The sequence below is a fragment of the Berghia stephanieae genome, chromosome 7, assembly GCF_034508935.2.
Source record: "Berghia stephanieae isolate SIO BIC M18660-M18661 chromosome 7, UCSD_Bste_1.3, whole genome shotgun sequence".
In the NCBI taxonomy this organism is placed as follows: domain Eukaryota; kingdom Metazoa; phylum Mollusca; class Gastropoda; order Nudibranchia; family Aeolidiidae; genus Berghia; species Berghia stephanieae.
In genome coordinates, this window is record NC_088366.1 from 13,889,126 (window position 1) to 13,913,549 (window position 24,424).

At 35.9% G+C, this 24,424-nt stretch overlaps 3 protein-coding genes across 3 annotated transcripts in view; all 3 read right to left on the reverse strand.

Moving 5' to 3' along the window:
* The window catches only part of LOC144976735 (chymotrypsin-like elastase family member 2A), a 61,099-nt gene extending 55,984 nt beyond the window's left edge, over nucleotides 1-5,115 (reverse strand). The window contains exon 1 of the mRNA XM_078921106.1: nucleotides 5,040-5,115. The gene's annotated coding sequence lies outside the window, so the exon portion shown is untranslated. The remainder of the gene's footprint in view (nucleotides 1-5,039) is intronic.
* A 5,416-nt stretch (nucleotides 5,116-10,531) lies between these two features.
* On the reverse strand, nucleotides 10,532-17,388 carry LOC144976738 (cleavage and polyadenylation specificity factor subunit 1-like). Its single transcript, XM_078921111.1, has 8 exons — nucleotides 17,307-17,388; nucleotides 16,079-16,255; nucleotides 15,519-15,585; nucleotides 14,319-14,366; nucleotides 13,802-13,957; nucleotides 13,022-13,151; nucleotides 12,026-12,161; nucleotides 10,532-11,067 (listed from the first exon to the last, which is right to left on the reverse strand). Exons 2-8 carry the CDS (start codon nucleotides 16,196-16,198, stop codon nucleotides 11,020-11,022), a joined length of 705 nt encoding a protein of 234 aa, XP_078777237.1. The 5' UTR covers nucleotides 16,199-16,255; nucleotides 17,307-17,388; the 3' UTR covers nucleotides 10,532-11,019.
* LOC144976736 (cleavage and polyadenylation specificity factor subunit 1-like) overlaps nucleotides 17,307-24,424 on the reverse strand; it is a 32,549-nt gene continuing 25,431 nt past the window's right edge. Inside the window, exons 22-29 of the mRNA XM_078921110.1 lie at nucleotides 24,034-24,151; nucleotides 23,544-23,798; nucleotides 21,740-21,892; nucleotides 21,182-21,389; nucleotides 20,636-20,720; nucleotides 20,088-20,229; nucleotides 17,932-18,004; nucleotides 17,307-17,390 (exon numbers count right to left, since the gene is read on the reverse strand). Coding sequence (XP_078777236.1) covers nucleotides 17,951-18,004; nucleotides 20,088-20,229; nucleotides 20,636-20,720; nucleotides 21,182-21,389; nucleotides 21,740-21,892; nucleotides 23,544-23,798; nucleotides 24,034-24,151 — 1,015 coding nt within the window. The 3' untranslated portion in view covers nucleotides 17,307-17,390; nucleotides 17,932-17,950. The remainder of the gene's footprint in view (nucleotides 17,391-17,931; nucleotides 18,005-20,087; nucleotides 20,230-20,635; nucleotides 20,721-21,181; nucleotides 21,390-21,739; nucleotides 21,893-23,543; nucleotides 23,799-24,033; nucleotides 24,152-24,424) is intronic.

The window sequence follows — 24,424 nt, forward strand, 5'->3', positions numbered from 1 at the left end:
ACCAAGTATGACACGAGCGCAGATACGCAAAGAGACTTGCACACAAACACACACACATATATATACACAAATACACACATACACACACTTACACACATACACACACTTACACACATACACACACTTACACACACACACACTTACAAACACATACACACACTTACACACAAACGCACACAGAGACACAAACACACAAATATATAGATAGTTCGAAGATGACGTCACTCAGGTCTTTGTTATTGTTTTTTGCCATCCGCGTTTATGAGTAATGCTCACTGAACTGTATTAACCTGACTATAAACGTTCATGGATACACACAGTTTTGTGTGTTGGTCCGTTATACTTCCGGATGGCAATGTTATGAGCTTCTTAGCCAAGCGCATACTATCTATACACACATTCACACACATACACACACTCATACACATACACAAATATGCATAGTTACATAATATACGCCCACACAAAACACACACACAAACTACAAAAAGAATATTGAGCTTTTCGCGTCAGTGTTAGTGCGTGGCCTTCGTGAACTCAAATGTATAATGTCATGGTTAGTGACGAAAAAAAATTGAGCTTTTATCTAGCGCAATATCCACCAAATCTGCTCAAAGGCGCTTTACAAGGGGTCCCTGGCCAACAGTAACATACATTAATTTTCGGACAGAGACAACGTTGTAACGGCCAGGTACTCATTTGACACCTGAGTACTGTGAGAAAATGTGAGTAAAGAGCCTTCTCCAAGGACTCAACTATGCGCAAAGCGAGGCTCGAACCCAGGACCTTCCGATCCGAAAGCAAGTGGCATACCACTAGACAACATAGCAGCACAACAGTGACAGAATTTTAAAGCTCGAATTTCTCGTCCTTTCAACCAGGAAGCCACTTTTTAGCAACTGGTTCACTGGTACACCCAGCACATAACCGTTTGAGCGTAGCCATCGTTTTGTTATAGCCTGACATTGAAATCCAAAAAGACTGGCATTTTGACGTCATTATTTGTTTGTTGTTTTTTTTTTGCACCGCCTAGTGAGTTGTCGTTAGTAGTGCTCATGGAAGCAAGTGATTCCATTGGTTGAACTATTGAATACAACTCACGATTTGTTTTCTTTTCTGGCAAAAGACTGGCATTTTGACGTCATTTTTTGGTCAGTGTCAGGCCATAAATTTACGAAGGCCACGGTTTGAGTCTGTCGGTAACATTTAGTCTTAGATATAGATAGTATGCAGATGACGTCACTCAGGCCTTTGTTATTGTTTTTGCCATCCGCGTTTGTGAGTTGTTCTCACTAAACTGTATCAACCAGTCTATAAAAGTTCATGGTTACACAGAGTTTGTGTCTTGGTCCGTTATACTTCCGGATGGCAATGTTGTGAACACCTTGGCCAAGCGCATTCTATCAATAGATAGTTCGAAGATGACGTTACTCGGGTCTTTGTTATTATTTTTTGCCATCCGCGTTTATGAGTAATGCTCACTGAACTGTATTAACTTGACTATAAACGTTCATGGATACACACAGTTTTGTGTGTTGGTCTGTTATACTGCCGGATGGCAATGTTATGAGCCTCTTCGCCAAGCGACATACATACATACATACATACATACATACATACATACATACATACATACATACATACATACATACATACATACATACATACATACATAAATACATACATAAATACATACATACATACATACATACATACATACATACATACATACATACATACATACATACATACATACATACATACATACATACTTACATACTTACATACATACATACATACATACATACATACATACATACATACATACATACATACATACATACATACATAACACATAACATAACGCACATGCACAAACCACACAACGAGTCCAATATTCATAAAGTATATTATATTATTAAACATTCTTGAACAGCTAACACTCGCTTCAATCTGCTGCATAATAATCATTCACTCATTAGTACAAGAAAAATGGTCTTCTCTGAATAAAAACATTTTAAACAAATTTGGCCAGAAAACTTGCCCTTCAAATATCGATCGATTGAAATGTACCTCATGTCGTCCAATATTCTCAAACCTGGGACTCCGAGAAGTCACAGGTTTGAAAGTTTTTGACAAGACAAGGGTCATATTAATCAATCAATATTTGAAGGGCGAGTTTTTGGCCAAAATTTAAAAAATATATTGGGTTTGTCTGAGAATGACAGAACAATAAATAGTCACATTAAAATAAATATAAAGGTATGTCCAGTGATATGCTCTGTAGCTATAGATAGTTCGAAGATGACGTCACTCGGGTCTTTATTATTGTATTTTGCCATCCGCGTGTATGAGAAATGCTCACTTAACTGTATTAACCCAACTATAATTGTTCATGGATACACACAGTTTTGTGTGTTGGTCCGTTATACTTCCGGATGGCAATGTTATGAGCTTCTAAGCCAAGCGCATACTATCTATAATGATACCTTTCGTAAATCGGTGTCTCTGCGATTAGGAAAAATTCAAGCGAAGTTAAGCGTGTTAAGTTGGGTAACAGTTTGTTTTGTTGTTGTTTTGTTTTGTTTTTTTTTTTTTGTTGTTTTTTTTTTGTTTTTTTTGTTGTTGTTGTTGTTTTTTTTGTTTTTTTTTTTTTTGTTTTTTGTTTTTTTTTTTTTGTTTTTTTTTTTTTGTTGTTGTTTTTAAATAATCCGGTCCAAAAGTAAAGTGTTTGGGAAAGGAAAGGCATTTTATACAGACTACCAGAAAATAAAGTTATTTTCCAAGCGTTATGTCCAGAAGGCAATAGTTTTGATGCCTCTTTCTTTCTTAAAAAGGAGAGGATATGATAATAATAATGTAGATAATAAAGTATATTCCAGATAGAAGGCAAATCTCAGAATATATAATAATGATATAGTATATCATAGAAGGCAGTTAAATCAATACTTTCACTTTCATGTCTGAACAGTATTCTGTTCAAGTCACAAACCTCAAAAAGCCAGTGTTTATCCGTAGCTCTCGTAAAATTATAGATAGTATGGGTTTGGCTAAGAAGCTCATAACATTGCCATCCGGAAGTATAACGGACCAACACACAAAACTGTGTGTATCCATGAACGTTTATAGTCATTATTCATAAACGCGGGTGGCAAAAATCAATAACAAAGACCTGAGTGACGTCTTCTTCAAACTATCTATAGCCTGACACTGACCTTTGCCACAAAAGAAAACAAATCGTGAATTGTATTCAATAGTTCAACCAATGAAATAGCTTGTTTCCTTGAGCTCTATTTACAACTCACGAGTCGCTACACAAACCTAAAAAAATGACGTCAAACTGCCAGTCCTAGAGGGTTCTAATGTCAGGCAATATGTTAACGATGGCTACGAAGGCCACGGTTTATCCCGCTTTTTGGAATGTTAAACGATTCTTAACTATGGGGATGATCTATATTACCTTTCCATGTGCTAGAGGCCATTGGTCACATTGCAAAGAGTGCTCAAAGTGACATACATAGTGAAAAAGTGTTCACAGCTTTTGAAATATCCAGCATTAACATCACGATTGGTCAATCTGTTCAGCTGGACACATGGGTATGTTAACAGGTTTCATAAACAAAGCAGCCTGTTTACTTTTGTTCAGAAATATCCAATCGTTGGACAGCAACAAATCATGTGATTGATGACTCGATTGGACGAAAACATGAATATAGATCTCTCCCATTGTTGGCTACCATTTTGATAATGACACTAGCCTATTCCAGATTCATTCCTGCCAGATCTATTGGATCCAACTACTGCTGGTGAAAATTGTGTCGATAAGACAAATAGCGAATGAGATTAGCGGAAGAGTAGTGTCCCTTGATTGGACGTCACCCATAGTCTGTGACGTCACCGGCCGAAAAGTTATTAGAGAGAGAACGTCATGTTGGTTGTGCGCATGCGTCTCTCGTCATCCCGCATTTTGTAATTATTTATCTACTATAGATAGAATGAAGTTGACGTCACGGGTCTTTGTTATTGTTTTTTGCCATCCTCGTTTATGAGTAATGCTCATTATATTGTATTAACAAGACTATAAAAGTTCATGGTTACATACAGTTTTGTGTGTTGGTCCGTTTCACTTCCGGATGGCAATGTTGTGAGCTATCTATAGACTTTGATTGAGAAACTACTTACCTGATCAGTCTAAACATAAATAGCAAAGACAAAAAAATGATAATCGAATTTAATAATTACACTTAAAACCACCACAATGATAAACACATTATTTTTTTAATAGAGAAATTAAAACTTGTTAAGTTCATAAAATACACGGGGTTTCAATCTATCCTGGTCAATAACAAATCGTTAAGTGACTACTGGTCAGCGGCGAACGTATGTAATGTATACTCATCATACTGTCGTCTAGATAGTTCGAAGATGACGTCACTCAGGCCTTTGTTCATGTTTTTGTCATCCGCGTTTGTGAGTTGTTCTCAGTAAACTGTATTAACCAGACTATAAAAGTTCATGGTTACACAGAGTTTGTGTGTTGGTCCGTTATACTTCCGGATGGCAATGTTGTGAACTCTTTGGCCAAGCGCATTCTATCTATAAAACTGACTTCAGTGAGTTGAAAGTTGAAATAGGTAATTGTTTAATGTAATATTATTGGTTGACCATCTCGTGCCCCTTTGCAGCTTCGCTGATTGTTGTAAAATTGAGTGACTCCTTATGTTTGTTTGTTTGTTTTGTTGGGGTTTTTTTTTCTTTTTCGAAGCTGTTACAATATTCACATTGGTTCATTACTTTTCACACTTTTTAATATGAATGAAGCAACCAGCACAGTGTAAAGCAATCTAGTGAACGAAACTGCCGAAACTGCAAAATTGAGTGACTCCTTATGTTTGTTTCTTTTTTTTCTTTTTTCGAAGCTGTTATAATATTCGCATTGGTTCATTACCTTTCACACTTTTTAATATTATGAATGAAACAACCAACACAATGTAAGGAAATCTAGTGAACGAAACTGCCGAATACAAAACTTTATCTACCTTTCGTAGGAGTTCTCTAACTCTCCTCCCCCGAGTGAGAAATATGCTCTAACATATTTCATTGGAAATTTCCCACTAAGATCAATATAGAATACCAACTGGCGTAGCTAATCTAGATTTAATGGAGGTTTGGCAATCAGAGAGTATTTTTCCACCGCCGAGTTTTCAACCAATCACCGAGTGTGTATGTGTGTAAATAATCTGTGCATCGTATTGTAATTAGACGTCTACGTATAATTATTATTAGATATGATTCATTGCTGGACATGGTGTCAGCACATTTTATGCAAAGTGAACTTTTTTTTTTTTTTACTAAACTACTGTGATTATACCTGCCAACCCTTCCCTTTTTGGCGGAATCATTCCTATTTTCACTCTTCTTTTCCGCTATTCCACCATTGTCTCTAAAATTCCGATTTTCAAAAACGAGGACCATGGAAAGAAGTAGAAAAAAAAAAAGAAGAGGGGGGAGGGGGCTGTTAGAAGGGTGATATTTTAAACAATGATTGACAATCGATTACTAAGTGGGAAAATTACACATCTGATATGAGAGAATACTGCTATGTATTTGGTGGCAAAGTTGGTGGTCACTATGATACATAATTATCCATTGATAAGATTCCTATTTTTTTTTTCTCAAAATTCCTATTTTTTGTCTTAAAATTCCTATTTTCTGATGTTATGATTTCGCCTTTAGAATGTGAGGGGTTGGCAGGTATGTTGTGAGGTGCGAATTGAAAAAAAAAACGGTTTAATAAATATGAGTCGAGAAGTGTCGAATATATTAAAAACACCCCCCCCCCCCCCCCTTTTCCCAAAATACCTGAAACGGAAATTTAGATCTTAAAAGTGCGACTATGTGGTAAGAGTATGTTTTTGTTTTTGTTTTTAAGGGTTTACGGCACTTGCAACACATTTAGGTTATATCAGCGCCAGTAAAAAGGAAAAAATGGATAGTAAAAGTTCTAGAATTACAATTAAAGCACCCAAGAAAAGGTAAGACAAAGGGGAACTGGGAACAAATAGGGATCAGATGTAGATTCCAAGAGCATACCACCAATGTACTTAGCTTGAGATCACCTATAAGTCTCATCTGGACACAAGCACAAAATCGAACAGAGAGGAATACACTCAAATGCTTACATTATACACTAAAAACAACAAATATAATAATACATAACAGAGAGATGATTTACAAGGAAAAAAATATCATCTCTCAAAACAATAACTATGCATTTGACTGTTTCCCTCCCAGCCAAGACCTCAACCAGGGCCAGGACAAAACCAAGTAACCTCATTCCAAGACAAAGACAGAAAGCATGTTGGAAAACAGATATAAGGGGATAGTGGCATATTACCAGCACGAAGTGCCTGAAACGTTCAGTGGATGAGGTCAATGAGGTCTATTTAATTATTTTCATTTTCTGAAAACCACTCAAAATAATATTATGGTAAAAGCCAAACCAGTTAGAAATCAGCATTCTGATTGCTTGTGGAGATACGAAATAAAAACAAAGCCGCGAGAATTGTATTCACGTGGCGATATCTAATGGGGACAGGCCGTGGCCTTCGTACAGTTATGGCCTGATACCGTGGCCTTCGTAAGTTATGGCCTGATACTGACCAAAAAAATGACGTCAAAATGCCAGTCTTTTGCCATAAAAGAAAACAAATCGTGAGTTGTATTCGATAGTTCAACCAATGGAATAACTTGTTTCCATGAACACTACTAACGACAACTCACTAAGCGGTGCAAAAAACAAATAATGACGTCAAACTGCCAGTCCTAGTCCTTTTGGATTTCAGTATCAGGCTATAACATAACGATGGCAACGGACAGGCACAGCTGAAGCAAATCGTAGTGGACTCGCAACGTGTATGGCCAAATAACTGGGTGACAAGCAGAGGGACGGTCGGTCGCTCGCAAATACCGCCATGCTTAATATTTTTTCCGAGTCGATTAGCTATCAGGGCCATGGCAGTATAGATAGTATGCGCTTGGCTTAGAAGCTCATAACATTGCCATCCGGAAGTATAACGGACCAACACACAAAACTGTGTGTATCCATGAACGTTTATAGTCAGGTTAATACAGTTCAGTGAGTATTACTCATAAACGCGGATGGCAAAAAAACAATAACAAAGACCTGAGTGACGTCATCTTCGAACTATCTATAAAGAAGGGGACAAATTTTTTTCGGATTTTCGCTGTTTTTACTTCAGATTCTTGATATAAGCGTCAAATTAACAATAGATTTAACACTCAACCCTAACACCGACTATATCCGTAGTTTATCGGGTTACTTTTACCCCCATGCCTGTTTATTACATTTTTCTGAGACAAAATATAGGCGTAGCATCAAAGATAATGTTTTTAGTTTTTAAATGTTAATGATAGTTGAATAAAACTATCAATGTATATGCTCATTTTTAATACATTTTTTTCCAATTTTGAAAAGTAGCAAAAATCTCTCGGACTGAGTGAGTTAATACCAAGAACTATGTGTTTACTCCCAAAATTGTTGAAATTAGAAAAAAAAAATTATTATAATGTAATTTTATTTTTTAAATTTTCAGCCGTGGAGCGATTTCATCATCGATTTATTATAGATAGAATGCGCTTGGCCTAGGTGTTCACAACATTGCCATCCGGAAGTATAACGGACCAACACACAAACTCTGTGTAACCATGAACTTTTATAGTCTGGTTAATACAGTTTAGTGAGAACAACTCACAAACGCGGATGGCAAAAACAATAACAAAGGCCTGAGTGACGTCATCTGCATACTATCTATATATCCGTTAGCTTGGCACGTGACATGTGATTGACAGATGCCAAGCCTTGACAACGTCAGAGAACCTTCGCTGAGTGTGGGTGTTTATGCCATGAGTTTAGATAAAATACTCACAACATCCACCAGCCTGTTATAAAGTACCAACGCACAAAACTATGTGTAATAATAATAATAATAATAATAATAATAATAATAATAATAATAATAGTAGTAATAATAAGGATGATGACGACGACGACGATGATAATGATGATAATGATGATGATGATGATGATGATAAAAATAAAATCTTTATTGTCCACTAAACAGAAAATTTTCAGTGGTTTACATTGCATTTAAGATTAAATCTGATTGCAAACGCATTGATGTTATGTGTTTGGGTGAAATACGACATACAACAACAAAAAACTTGAGCTTTTAAATAGTGTACTATCCACTAAACGTACTCAAAACTAAAAGTGCTTTACAAGGGGTCCCTGACCAACAACTACACATGTAGAACGGTAGGCAATATTGCAATGTTTTCCGGCAGAGACAACGCTGAATGGCCAGGTACTCATTTTACACCTGAGTACGGTGAGTAAAGAGTCTGGTCCAAGGACTCAACTATGCGCCGAGCGAGGTTCGAATCCAGGACTGAAAGCGAGTGTCATACTACAAGACTGCAACATTGCCATTCGGATATATGACGGACAAACACACAAAAGTAAGCGTAACATTGAACCTTTACAGTCTGGTTAATACAGTTTAGTGAAAATTACAAACATGGATGGCAAAAAAAAAAAAAACAATAACAAAGACCTGGGTGACGTCAACTTCGTTATATATAAACTTTAAAGTTACACATAGTTTTGTGTGTTGGTTCATTATATTTCCGGATGGCAATGTTGTGAGTTTCTTATCCAAGCGCACAGCATCTATACAGCGTCTCTCTCTCTCTCTCTCGACATTTTACATTATTATAGCTATTACTACATATTATGATGCGGGAACCTTGAACTATTATTGATGCTACCAGTTTAGGTAAAATACTCACAACATCTACCAGTCAGAACTAACGTACCAACACACAAAACTACATGTATCCTTAAACGTTTATAGTCTGATTGATATAATTTAGTGAGAACTAATCACCAAAATGGCTAGACAGGTCAGCTTGAACTTGAAAGTGTGTGAGAGAGATACAAATAATAAACAAATGTCGATTTAGGATATTTGGGTTGTTTCTCTTGAAATTCGACTAATAACAGGACTCGGTCATATAGGGATTTAAGGCTGGCCCCACCATCACTGTGTCATAATGAGGTTTCACTGTATATCGATATTTCCTGTTAATATCAACGTATTGAAAAGTAGGTGTACACGCCTGACATTAGTGATTTAAAGTTTCCTTTGTGCAATACTTTTGGGTTTTTTGTTTTTTAGGATTTACGCGCTTGTTTTAGGTTTTACGGCGCTTGCAACACATTTAGGTCATATCAGAGCCAGTAAAAAGGAAGAAAATTGGAAAGGAAAAACATTCTAGATGTACAATTAAAGGACTTGAGTAAAAATTAAGACAAAGGGGAATGGTTCAAATAGAGAACAGATATATAGTTTCCAAGAGTGTACTATCAGTGTACTTAGTTTGAGATCACCTAAATGTCTCACCCAGACACCAGAACAAGATCCCACTAAGAGGAATACACTCAAATGTTTGCAAATCATATATTCAAAATAAAAAATAACAATACATACCAGAGAGATGATTTACAAGGAAAAAGATATCATCTCCCAATATTATAACTATACATTCGACTGTTTCCCTCCCAGCCAAGGAACTGGCCAGGGTCAGGTGGAAACCATGTTATATCATTCCAAGACAAAGACAGAAAGCAATTGAAAAACAGACACAGGGGGATAGAAGACACAACCATACCTCCCCGCTCACTATGGGAGGTCAGGAACCCCACCCAGTTTTTGGGTGTCAACGAAAAAGAAGCAAAGCAAACGAGTGAAGGAACAAGCAACTGTAGATCCCATCTGATGAACCAGACGGGATTATAACAAAGTTTACAATAGTTTTACTAAATATGTTCTTAGTGACCATCAAGGGATTTCGGTAACATTAACCAGTTGATTGCCATACTCTAGAAATTTGGCCAGAAAACTCGTCCTTCAAATATCGATTGGTTTAAATGGCCCTTGTTTTAGCAAAAACTCTCAAACCTGGGAACTTGAGAGGTACTTTAATAAAGGCCAAAGTTTGAGTTTTTTCAAAGATGAGGGTCGTTTAAATCGATTGATATTTAGAAGAACTAGTTTTCTGGCCAAATTTTAAAATATGTTTCTCTCCAGAGTACGACAGTTAATTGGTTAATAACGACAAGTAGATTCTTTCTTTTTTTTACTTCAAATTCCATACTTCAGACATTCTTATTGCTTTGGGATTTTCTTTGTTCCAAAAACATGTTTGAAGTCATTGGCACTGACTTCTTCCGATCATAGGTCATCCTATTCTTATTGCTTTGGGATTTTCTTTGTTCCAAAAACATGTTTGAAGTCATTGGCACTGACTTCTTCCGATCATAGGTCATCCTCTTTGTTAACTAAATTTCACAACTATTCTGATTCAGTGAACTCTAAAACCTTTTGGTTGTCAAAATGATTAAATAAAGTATATAACACATCTTTCAAATGCGCAAGACAATTCAGAATAATTTTCTTATAATACGTTTAATTGCAGTAAGAACTCGCAATCTGACATCAAATCTGATTAGAATTTTTTTTTTAATGTCAATATTCAGACCTGCCAACCCTTCACATTCCAAAAGTGGAATCAGAATGCCTGAAAATAGTCATTTGAGACCAAAAAAAATAGGAATTTCACTTTTTTAACCCCCCCCCCCCCCCCTCTTCCTCTTCGCTATTTTTTCTTCTTACCATTATCATAATTTTTTGAAAATCGGAATTTTAGAGACAATGGTGGAATAGTACAAAAAGGAAGAGTGAAAATAGGAATGATTCCGCCAAAAGCAGAAGGGTTGGCAGGTTTCAATATTGATGATGACAGTATAAACTTAAAACAAACAACAGCCAACAATTGGTAGTAGTCTAGACCATCAGCATCGGTTTTGACAATGGAATCATTCTTGTGATTTGTAAAAGCCCTGTGGGCTTGTTGAACAGACTAGGCTTTTTATCATCAAAAATGGGCTGTCAATCGGTCAAACTCCATCAGGTCATCGACTAGCTGCAAAGACAGAAAAGGAGAGAATGAAAATTATACTTCACAATGTTTAACTCATATAGGGGGTTATAACCTTGGAAGGTAGAATGTGGTTAGTAGTATGAAGGCATCTCAAGTAATGCTCTATAGGCTCCATTCACTGTATGAGCTTTTTTATCTACTTTTTTTTTACATACAAATCAAAATGCGGTAAATCTTAAAATAATTCAAAATTATCATCCTTACAGGTCAGTTCACGGCTGATATGCTGTCAAGTGATATCAATGATGTGTTGGCTCTGTGCCACTTACAATTGTATAGTTAGTAATCATGGGATATTGTCTTTCTTTTGGTGATTGATATGATGTTGTAACCTTTCAAGACATTCAACTCTATTAGCCAGTTGTGGTCACACTCTTCTAGCGACTTCAAATCATTGATACATTCATCATCTTCTTTGTTCTTTATGTCCCTTTACAGCATTGTGTCGTCTGCAAAGAGGCATACATTTGACTGAAGTTGGTTGGTAATATCGTTTTAATATAAATCAGAAACACTGTGGGTCCGAGAACAGAGCCCTGAGGCACACCTGATGCTACTTTACAAATGCTTGATCTCACTCCCCTGACCACTCCCTGTGCTCATTGGTATAGAAAGGTGAGAATCGACAGAGTTGTTTCTAAGTTTATTCCAATCATTTCTAGTTTTGCTAGTTTTGTGGAATTTTACATGATTAAGGCATTGCACTGTGACCCGGAAGGTCCTGGGTTCCAGTCCTGCTTCAGGCACTTTTGTTTATTTCCTTGAGCAACATTATTAACCCCCAATTTTCTCACTTGGACAACATGGATGATTCCTGTCGACATCAGACATATTGTTTGATGAAATATCTAAATTCCTTCATGGAATGCCTAGGCAACAATGTCTTATGATGTCGTGGCGGAAAGGCATCATATTTTAAAAAATTTTTTAAAAACCTGACCTGATCCACCGTTGTCCCAATTCTCTTGGCCACCTCAGTCTTTTCCATATGAGACAGGTATAGGAAACGACAACACAGTTCACCATCAAGGATATTTCGGTGTGCGTTGGTGTCCACTCGGTTGGACTTCAAAGTTCTGGAGAGAAATTAAATTGATGAGGTGATTATATTGGCAACATTATTTTTCAAAAATTACACTTGAGGAGCAGGAAGTTTTATCCAAGGTTTATTTGATTTTTATTAGGGATTGATGAAAATGTTTCTGGAAGAAACGGGTAGTGAAAAAAAATATCAACCTATGTTCCCATTGGTGCAGAACACTCCATTATTATTATTATTATTATTATTATTATTATTATTATTATTATTATTATTATTATTATTATTATTATTATTATTATTATTATTATTATCTAACCTACAGAGGACACAACTATTTATTTTAAATCAACATTGACGGAGATGCCTGCTTAATCTATGCATCTATTTTTCTGAATTAGTTTTCAATCTAAACACCAGCACATACAGCCAAACCTGCCTACTTGAAAATGTAAAAATTCGCAATTTTTAGGAGATAAGAATTGCCGTTGTTAAAGTTAACTTTAAAGATCAACAATTTACCCTCACAACGATTAAATAACACTTCAAAGTCCTTAAAATTATGTATAGCCTGGCATCAACTTTCATTTTCATTAAGTTTTAATGACTTTGAAATACTCATGACGTTCTGAAATTCAAGCGAAAATTTCATAGTTCTACAATTTTTTTGTAATACACTACTACTGTAAATAAGGAAGTCTGAAATTTCACCTAAAATGAGAAAGGATGTTTTGTTTTTTGGGTTTGTTTTATTTTTTGTTTTAAGTTCTTGGCGATTTTTTGTTTTAATTTACATCTTTTGGCACAGTATCGTGCATAAAATATAAATATTCAAACAGAAAGAAATTTTTTTAATGTTTTTAAATGATGAAAGTAAGACCTATCTAATAGCCAAACCTGTAAGCTCTGGGATTGAGGCCTGCCAGGTTGGGTAACTGTGACATCATGGAGTTCTGTAACATCTGTTGTCGTCTGAAGGCTTTCTCTGGGATAGGCAGGAGGTACCCAATGCTGCCATCCAGACTTACTGTGAATACAGGGGATACATTCTATTATAATTATAGGCCGATATCACCATACAACAATCCCCATGGTGTCGGAGTTTATCCCGGTTTCTATAGCATGAAACGGATAATCGCAATTGCTTGCTATCCTTTGGATAGGATGCTATTCTATAGCAAAGTACTATCCGCCAGATCTAACAGACCCAGCTACCCAATCACTGCTGGGTGGACAGGGGGGTCAGAAGAAGAATATCTTTCAACTACACCCAGGATCAATCTCGGTCCTATTGCGTGTGAAGCGAATGCTCTATCAACTGAGTTATCAGGACCATACTACAATGCTCCCCTACGAATATAACTTTATAAACCATTGATTGATTTAATCATTTATTGACAGACTGATTGTGGTGGTAATATTTAATGGCTTTTTACTCACATTCTCTCATCATATTCAGGTGCAAAATGAGTACCATTATCAGTGTTGACACTGTCGGAAAAAAATTGTAATAATGCCTGAAAGGCGTCATGTCTCGTCCTACATGTTAAGTGTTGCCTAATGTCTCCCCTTACATGTTAAGTATTGCTGTTAACTTGGTGCCCCTTGTAAAGCACCTTGAGCACGATTAGTGGATAGTGCGCTATGCAAAAGCTAACGGTTTCTCCCTTTGCTTACCATGGTAAGTGACATGTCTGTGTTCAGCTGCAGTATTCTTCTTGCCAGTCGAAGGATCTTCCAGTTTGCATCGAACTCGGAACATCACATTGGCGTGGGACCCAATGTTGAAGTCAGCTCTACGCAGCAAGCGAGTTCCACCTACACTTTCACGACCTGGAAAATAATAAAAATTAATAAAAAACACGAAGGCTAAGTAATAAGAAGTTCTTCAGCAAATTTTACAGTAGAGAGAGAGAGAGAGAGAGAGAGAGAGAGAGAGAGAGAGAGAGAGAGAGAGAGAGAGAGAGAGAGAGAGAGAGAGAGAGAGAATGTGAGAGAGAGAAAGAGAGAGAAAGAGAGAGAGAGAGAGAGAGAGATGTCCTCATTTGATTAAATTGCATAGCAATTATATTATTGTGACTTTTCTGATTCCCTAGTGCTTACTCCTAAGTTTCAACTTTATGTAATAAATTGATCTACCCTACAGTGATAATAAAAGGAATAATTTTCTCCAATATAACAGTGCCAGACTTACTTTCAGGAATGTAAGAATATAACAAGATATTCTTTTGCTTGTCTGTCACTGAAATCAACCAAAATTAGAAATTGGGTCAATAATTTATCTAAAAAATAATATTAAAAATTCTTAACATAAAATTTAAAGCAACCAATACAAACTGATACTAAAATCCAATATCAAAATGAATTAAACTGATAGAATATAAAAAATCTTTATAATTAATTTATTTCAGTAACTCAGATACTTCATCTCATCATCATTTGTCCATAACTCCATTTTAATAATGACCAGTCTAAAAACAATAACCTTTGGTAGGAGTGAGTAAGACTTATTTCAAGATACAAAATCTGATGGAAAGGGAGGGGAGGGGTGTTGAGGCAAGGTGAACGAGTGGATTAGGGCCTATACTAGCATTTACATGAACTGGGTATCAAGCCCTGATGTCACCAGGAATCATCCATGTTGTTCAAAGGAGCAAAATGGGGGTTAATAATCTTACCCAAGGAAAAAAACGGAAGTGCCTGAAGCGGGTTAAAACCCAGTACCTTCCAGATCACACTGCAATGCCTAAACCACCAGCCACTTCGCCCCCAACTTAATATTTTTTTTTGTTTTGTTTGTTGCTTAGGTCTCTTCCAACACAATTGAGGTATATGAGAGACCGCTGAAACAAAAAACAAGCAATCTAACAAAATAGTACAAATGTCAATCAAAATCATAACTAAAGATATCATAAGCTAATTATAAATAACCAAGAACAAACAGCAGAGGATTTACAGAAAAAAAATATCCCCTGTCATAAATACAATCACAACCAAAGAAGCAGATAGGCTAGTAAAGAGAAGAAGAATGACATCACTATCGATCGTACACTATGCGAACATCATAGGTATATGATTCAAGGGTGATGCTCCCATCCAACCACCCCCAACTTAATATTGCTGAACTAATTGGATAAGACAAAGAACCGAACAAGCGTGTCTGAAAGGTGCCAGACAAAGCAAGGAAGAAAAATAAAAGAAAAAAACCATCCCAAAATATCAGTCGACCTCAACTGGGGATCGAGCCTCAGACATTCTGATTACTGGTCAGACATGCCCCCCCCCCCCCCCCCCCCCCCATAACATATAATAATAATAATAATAATAATAATAATAATAATAATAATAATAATAATAATAATAATAATAAAAAACAAACAACTAAAAACCTCACCTGCAAAACAAAGAGTCTGCCCATCCACCATAAACTCAGTCGAGTAAGTTTCAAGAGGTCGGAAATCCTGAACGAAAATTAAAACCATATCAGAATTGTTGGGGGAAAAAAGAAAAAAAATGGAATAAATGAAATATAATAAACTAACTTAAAATTGGAAAAAGTAAAAAAGGAAGACCAAGGTCAACCTGGAGAGACCTACTGGTAGAGCTGGAGAGGCCTGGGATGCGCTGGCAGGAGATGGAAAGACTGGCCAACGACAGAAGAAAATGGAAAGGTTTCATCGGTGGTCCATACCCATTGTGGGATGAGGATTGAAGAAGAAGAAGAACTTAAAACCACTTAGCTTGTGATTTCAGGCAATGATTTCATATAAGTCTTCAAACTCTCTATGTTGAAGATAGATTGAAATGGTTTGGACATGTTAAGAGATGAGAGTTAAAACAAATGGTCTTATTCCAGAACAAGTCAGAAAGCTAAACACAGAAGAGAACAACAGATATAAGGGAATAGAAGAGGACCAAACACAAAATAATCAACCTTAATAGCTGATCACTCACCCGGCTGACAAACGACAACACTCTAAGATCTTCCTGGTACCGGTACACCGTGATGCTCTTGAGGACATCCGCTGCTAGGATAAGATTTTTGATGACTTTGAAGGAATGGATGTACACCATGGAGTCGATGAAGGCCACACCAGACAGGTCGTCGTCTTTCAGGGACCAGATGTAAATCTTTGGGAAATCGACAAATCAATTTTAATTCAATTTGATTTTTTAAAATTTCTTTATTGTCGGAAATATTCTGCAAGAATTACTCAGAGTATACTATAGGAGTAATAGCAAATTAGAAATAAGAATAAATAGATAAATATTAAATCTTTAAGATCTTTCTCCGACATTTAAATTATCATACATAGATCTTGGTAAATCTCAAAATACATCAACACTAGTAAACATACTCTCCATAACATTTACTCATGCACTATCACAGTCTCCTCGATTTTTCTCTCCCTTTAAAAATTAAAATCGATTTTAATTAATTTAAAATATGGAAATTAAAATTTAAAGACCTATTTTTTAAAAAAGAAAGCTATGGGTTGAGAAAAACTGCTGCAAAAACATTTATATTTTTTACCATCCTACAAAGGTATAAGGTTTTTTTTTGGGTAAAAGGTGACGTTTCTCTTATGTGTTCTGGTAAACTGTTCCACAGCACTTTAAAAAAAAAGAAAAAACACAATTAAAAGGGAAATTACACAACTTTGGTTGTCTATTCTAAATAGGTCAACTATTGTTGTAGGAACAAATGTTCGAGGATCAGATGGGTGACAATGCCGGCAAAACATTGGCCATGGTATTGTAAGGGGTAAGGCACTTCACACAAATTAACCCATTTGACTCAGGCATGAATGGGTACTGCAGGCAGGGATAGATATTACATGAGTGCTAATACAAAAAGGGCCAAAAATAAGAAGAAAAATTCTGTTTTAAATGACCAGCTACCGGATGGAGTGATAGTTATATTGTGTTGACTGTACATTGATGATGAATACAAGTAAATATGGTATATGGTAATCTTATTTGTTGTTTGCCTTCATGACTTTGAACCTCATTCACAAGCACAAAGTGACTACAAGCCTCACCACCAAGCTAAGACTTAACGCTATTCAGGCTGACAAGTTTTGCCTTTGGCAATAAATTTTGATAAACAAATGTATATATTTTACTTTATTCAGTGATTTAGCATTTAAAATCCACAAGTCAAACATTGTACAAACCTCACCTTTTGACCGATGGCTGAGATCAGAAGACCATTAAGATATGTGATGGCTGATACGGGTCCTTTCTGCTCCTTGTCATACAAAACCTTAACAAATTAAATATCCATAGATGAAATGCTAAACAAACATTCTTAACACATCGGCAAATGCATATTTATATCTGATTAACTTCAATAAATAATAATAATAATAATAATAATAATAATCATAATAATGATAATAATAATAATAATAATAATCATAATGATGATGATAACAAAAGTAATAATGATAATAATAACAATAATAATAATAATAAAGTAATAATAATAATAATAATAATAATAATAATAATAATAATAATAATAATAATAATAATAATAATAATAATAATAATAATAATAATAATAATAATAATAATAATAATAAAATAAAAGAAGAAGAAGAAGAAGAAGAAGAAGAAGAAGAAGAAGAAGAAGAAGAAGAAGAAGAAATACTACTAATAATAATAATAATAACAATGATGATGATGATGGTGGGGGTGATGATGATGATGATGATGATAATGATGAATCTATGGATGATGATGGATGAACTCAATGAGTCAGAATACTTTAATAAGAGAACATACATACACACAACAATCACCTTTGATATTACATTTTTGTCATAGGTTTTGCCAAGATCTATACAACCTTAAATTGACTGCTATCATGATGAGCTGTTTTTAAAAGAAAACAGTTTCCCAAATGTATTATGAAAGTCACAAACCCCATTAATCACTAAATCTTAACATGGTCCAGAATGAGGACACACCAAATTTTATCACAAGCTTGAAAAAATCTATTAAACTAAAAAGAGCAATGAGACTTCATATCAAGCTGTACTCTCACAAGAAGAACAACAGTTAAATAGTAAAAGTATTCAAAAACATATCTAATCTAAATCAAGCGTTAAATTAAAACAAACATAAAAAATTCCCAACAAATGTCGATCCAATTTCATGGAACTATTCAATTTTACATATAAATACCAAATTCATTATAACAAGCATAATGAAGGTACAAACGGGTTTTGAGGTATATTAGTACAAAGAAAGTGACTGTTCACCTATGGGGGTTCATTGGAGAGGGACACAGTTACTAAATGTTAAAACTATTCAACAAACAATGAATATAATATCTTGAAAAAAAAAAACAGAAAAAAAAAACAAAACAAAGTATCCCCAACAAATATTGTAATATCCAAGGGTTTCTCTAATTTCTAGATTCTACATATCATAATACCATTTTTATTGCGTTTGTAGTTAGTTAACAAAGGGTTTTGAGGTTTTTTATTACTATAATGTTTTTAAGCTCTAATGGGGGTTCTGATAGCTCACTTACTTCACACGCAAAAGACCGTGATCAATCCTGGATGTAGTCCAAATTTTTTTCTCTGACCACCCATAGTGATTAGGTAGCTGGGTCAGTCAGATCAGGCAGGAAAGACTTTGCGATAGACTACCATCCTATCCAAAGGATAGCAAGAAATTGCTATTGTTTGTTTCTAGATATGGAAACTGGAATAAACTCCAGTCCCACGGGCCTAATGGCTATGAAGTACTACTTTTAAGCTAAAATATTCATTTTTGTTTACTACTTTTTAAATCCTTAAGCCTGGGTTATTTTAGTATTTTCTTTAACGTAAACATTTAAAAATAATATACCAACATGTGCAGCTATGTGGTCTAGTGGTATGACACTTGCCTTCGGATCGGAAGTACTGGGTTCGATTCCAGCTCTGAAAGGCGCATAGTTGAGTCTTTGGAAAAGGCTCTCTACCCACATTCTCTCACCAGAATCAGGTGTAAAATGATTACCTGGCATCAACAGTGTTATCTCTGTTGGAAAACATTACAATATCACCAACAGGCGCCATATCTCATCCTACATGATACGTATTGCTGTTAGCTAGGGACCCCTTGTAAAGCACTTTGAGATCATTAAGCCATAGAGGCCCGCTTCCCCTGGAGTCGCCCGCGACTGTTGAGGCCCGCATCGCCCGTCATCGCCCGCGGCCCCGAGAAAAAACGGATCATGTTTACTTTGTTATTGCAACGAATCACTTCGTTTTATTCTAAACCGGAAACATCGTAAACGTAATGCGATCGTTCTATTTCCGTTTCGTTTTTACCGCACGTTTATATCGTTGATAACAAGTGAGTAATCGAATTCAGAAAAATAGCATTCCCGTACGTTGCGTGGCGCTAGAAATGATGTTTTGGAGAGTGGTGTGGACGATGAAGAGGATTTTGGAAATGAAAGCGATATCGAACTAGAAAGAGAAGATGTAAACGATGGTGGGGATGGACAAGACAAGGCGTTAGCACCTGATCAAGGTGATTCGGACACTGAATCGGAGTCCGAGATTGACGAAAATGACGGGAATGGGGGTGCGGGGAACGAGTTTTTTTTTTTAATACTTTTTTCCCAATTTATTGAAATCAAAACATGTCATGTTATATATCATTCGAAAGCAAATTTATCTGGCTATAAAAAGGAATTAAAATTATAATTTTATGTCATTTGGTTCTCGTTTAATAATTTTTTAACTTTGTGTTGGTATTTTTTTGTTAAGAGTTATGCCCCTTACACTGGGCCTCGGGGGAATTTTTTTTAGTAAACACCGGGCCTCTATGGATTAAGCAGAGATTGTGCTATATAAAACATAAATACTCAGGGTTTTTTAAAAAATTGAAATGAATAAAGTGAATTTTATCTTATGTCTCCGATAGAAAAATGTACAAAATCGTTTGTTTTTACCCGCCCCCTCGCCACGACGTCTTCGCCCATACAGTAGGCAGTCCCAATAGTAATGTAGCCCTTCAATCCAGACAGGGTTCCCTCTGACTTGAGCTGAGCATTCGTCACACACGTGATGTGTTCCCAGTCACCGCAGTCAAATCTGGGAAGGGGAGGTAAAAAAACAGATCATACTCAAAGTTACTTTGATTTCATTTAAACACACACACACACACACAGTTACATGCATGCACACAAACATACAAAAACACACACATACACACACACACACACACACACACACACACACACACACACACACAAAAGAGGGAATAAAAATTAAAAAAAGAAGAAAAAATTGATTGAAAGACAATAATAATATAAAAAATACTACTAATAATAATTCATTACATTTATAGATCACATCAGCGCTAGTAAGAAAAAAGATTCAATTAAATCTCCATTCAAAAGCACCCGGATTAGTGCAAACAAATTTGAAACAAAGAATATAGGACAGGTGGTCATCAGTTGTATTCTAAAGAGCAAATCTAAAAGTAAGAGTTTGTTACTTGGCATCAGGAATGGGTTCCCATGTGCTTGGTGTAAACAGCTGTAACATGTACTTGGACATCTCAGGGTAGATGAAACGCTCTCCTGAATAAATAGAAAACAGGCATAATAAATAATCAAATATTGTATTTATATAACTTTCACCATTTTGCTTTTAAGTGTTTCATGCATCGTGTTTTGTTGATAAAGGGGAAATCCGAAACGTCCAGATTATCTGTCATAGATTGATTAAATTGAAGCTTCCATTTCATTTCCTATTGTTATTTTTTACTTCGAGCTTCAAACAGCAACAGTTTCATTACATAACTGTTATTACACTTGCTTCTGTAAATGGTGAGGTCTTCAGTTACAACCATAAAACTAATGGGAAAAAACTATGATTTGAAATAAGTTAAGCCAACAATTTATCATTCATACAACGGTGAAAGATTTAAAAAGGTTTAACTCTCTCGAGTTCATATGCATGGAAAATCGAAAAAATTTGTTTGATTTTCAATGATGGTGAACTCGAGAGTGTTAAGAAAAAAAATGGAATATCCATTCACCTCTTTCCACATAGTCCCACTCCCTGTCATCCGATTGAATTCTGGGATATTTGTTGGTGCTCTCTTTGGTACTGGTCACCACTGCGTACAACTTGCTATCGTTGTGGTAAGCTATATAGTGTGGTGTGCACCGCAGGGGGACTTTTCGTATCGGCCATGGTGCATCGTAGGTCACGTGTGTTGGCAGGACACAGATACACATGTCAGACTGGAATTAATAAAAAAAATAATTTTTAATTCAATCTTTTAATATTGAATAATTTCCACTAAACATGCTCAAAACACTTTACAGGGGGTTCGTAGCCAACAGCAACATTTAACAGTTAGATTGAGACATGACACAGAGCTGCCTACTTGAAATTTCAAAAATTCGTAGTTCCAGGGAAGAAATAGAAAATGTCACTTTAAATAGCTTTAAAAATAAACAATTTGCCCTCAGCACGAGCCAAAAAATGCTCCAGAGTCCTGAATATAAGTTCTAAGGAACTAAACCTTTCTTTTCAACAAGATTTATTGAGTCAAAGAGACTAACTAATTATTACTGATTAATAGTCTTACCTTTCTGTTGAAGTAAAGGAAGCCATTGGGACAGTTGACATTGTGGAATGGGGTAAAGCAGGTGACCCAGCCATCAATACTCATTGGGTGAATTCTCAGGGACCCCTTGGAGGTCATAAACAGCCAGTGAGGGTACGGGCCACAGATGAACACCTGGTTGAAGAAAAACAGATTTAGACAAGCATTGAAATTGGTACATGTACACATTATACAATGGAACGCAGATTAAATGATTTGGATTTTTTTTTAAATCCCAATTTTTATTATTATCGTTTTTTAAAAATATAAGTTAGTAAAAGTAACTGACCTAGAATTCATCAAGACCTGCAGAGTATGGTGAAGTGACTCTACTGCTGACCTCATTTTACCAAGTTGTGCTGTACAATCTATTAGTATTAGTGTATTCAATAACTGGAATGAACTGACAGTGAGAAAATTGGATCCTATCTAGGAAAACTGGACATCGACTGATCAGAATGTTAACATAAGCTGGGCAATTAAAAACAGTTGTTCAGAGCCATGAGGCCCATGGAACCAGAGTTTCTATCGCATGATATGGACAATAGCAATTGCTTGCTTCCCTTTGGATAGGAGGCTAGTCTATCGCAAAGTACTTTTTGCCAGGTCTAACAGACCCAACTATCCAATCACTGCTGGGTGGATAGGGAGGTAAGAAAAATAGGCTCTACTGCACCCCGGATCATTATCAATCCCTTGCATGTGAAGTGAGTGCTCTACCAACTGAGCTATCAGTTGTATGGTAACATAAGCTGACCAATATATTGACACAAAATTATTAAATAAAGATGAATATAAGAGCATCAAAAAATTACAATTCACTGAACACGAAACATTTCCTGCTCAAAACCCTTCCCAGACTTGCCGATCAAACTCAAACATTAAAAAAGATTTATGACATTTTTCCCAATATTTAGGCTGATTTTCTCATATATTCCTCCTAAAAATCGTATTTTTATAAGAGCAACAATCCAAAATTTCAAACTTAATATTCACTGAATTTATGGAGACTTATCAAGTTGGTAGAGAGAAGGAAAACCCTTTGATTCCTGTGAAAGTCAACTGTCTGGATATTCAGGTTCACATCTAGGTGGAGACGATATTCAATTACATTTGACTCTTCCACTTTTATCATATTACCCTCCTCTTGTTACAAATCCTGACTTTTTTGGATTCAGCAAACTTTAATAATAAAGACTCCCTTATTTACCCAGCAGTGAATGGGTAGCTTAATCTATTGGATCTGTGTCCTATCCAAAGTGTAGCAAGCAATTGCTATTGTCCATTTCACACAATAGAAACCGAGATAAACTCCAGCTCCATGGGCTTTATGGCTCTGATGGAGAATATTTTAATAAACATTCCCATATTACCAAATATCCAAATATATATACATATCAAAGCGTATCATAAAGTGGTTGGTAAGTCTGCCCTTCCTTCATGCGGCTATGTGGTCTTGTGGTATGACATTCGTCTTTGGATCAGAAGGTCCTGGGTTGAGTCCCAAGCGGCAAATAGTTGAGTCCTTGGAAAAGGCTCTTTACTCACATTCTCTCACCATATCAGATGTAAAATGAGGACTTGGCAGCTAACAGCATTGTCTATGCCCAAAAAAATAATTGTAATATCGCATAACATGCGTCATGTCTAGTCCTACATGTTAAGTGTTGCTGTTGGCTGAGAACCCATAGTTAAGCGCTTTGAGCACATTTAAGGATATTGCGCTATATAAAAGTTCAATTAATTTTTTTTTAGTGACAGAAACAGTTCAAAACTAAAAACATACCCCAGAATAACCAGAGACATTGTCAAAATATCTCAACTGTTGAATGTGGTCTAAGGGAGCATTTTCATCTGGTGGTTCCTCTTCGTCCTCCCCTCCCCTCCTCTTTACTACCGTCCGTTTCTCCTTTAATATCAAGTTGTGAGCAATCTTTTTAAATCGGAGCCTGAGGTGGTCCCCGATAAGGTGTGCGCGATATGAGCTCGTAGATAGAGGTCTTGTGGAGGAATAGGTTAATTCAAAAGTTTTGCAACGCGACTGTAATAGTTAAGTTCATAATATGAAAGTCTTATTAATATTATTATTATTATTATTATTATTATTATTATTATTATCATTATTATTATTATTATTATTACACACACACACACACACACACACACACAATCACACACACACACACACACACACACACACACACACACACACTCACACAGACACACATAAGCATAAGTGAATGTCCTCGTGATCCGTGCCTGCCATCCCCACTCACCATGAGATAAGGACGTGTTTTGTTGTGTCCAAGACCAAACATCTGAATTTCCTTGACCAATGGCATCTCGTCCAGATTTTGTTGTTGTTGTTTGTCAGACATCAACCCTGTCGACAATCTGAGGAAATTCAGGAAAAGCATTTTGGTCATGGCACATCAGGAGTTTGATTTCTTCAGTCATACTTTCATATAGCCTATTCGTTTATGTTATTATGAAAGATTTTTTTTTAAATGCCTCTAATTTAAGGCTTAACCTGATCGTGTTGTTAAATGAAAGATTGAAATAAATACACTGCAGATTTGTGAAAGAACGAATATTCATATTTGAAAATAAAAGCTACAGAGGAATCTTGTAGGTTTCCAATAATAAGTACAGGAGAAATGAAGATAT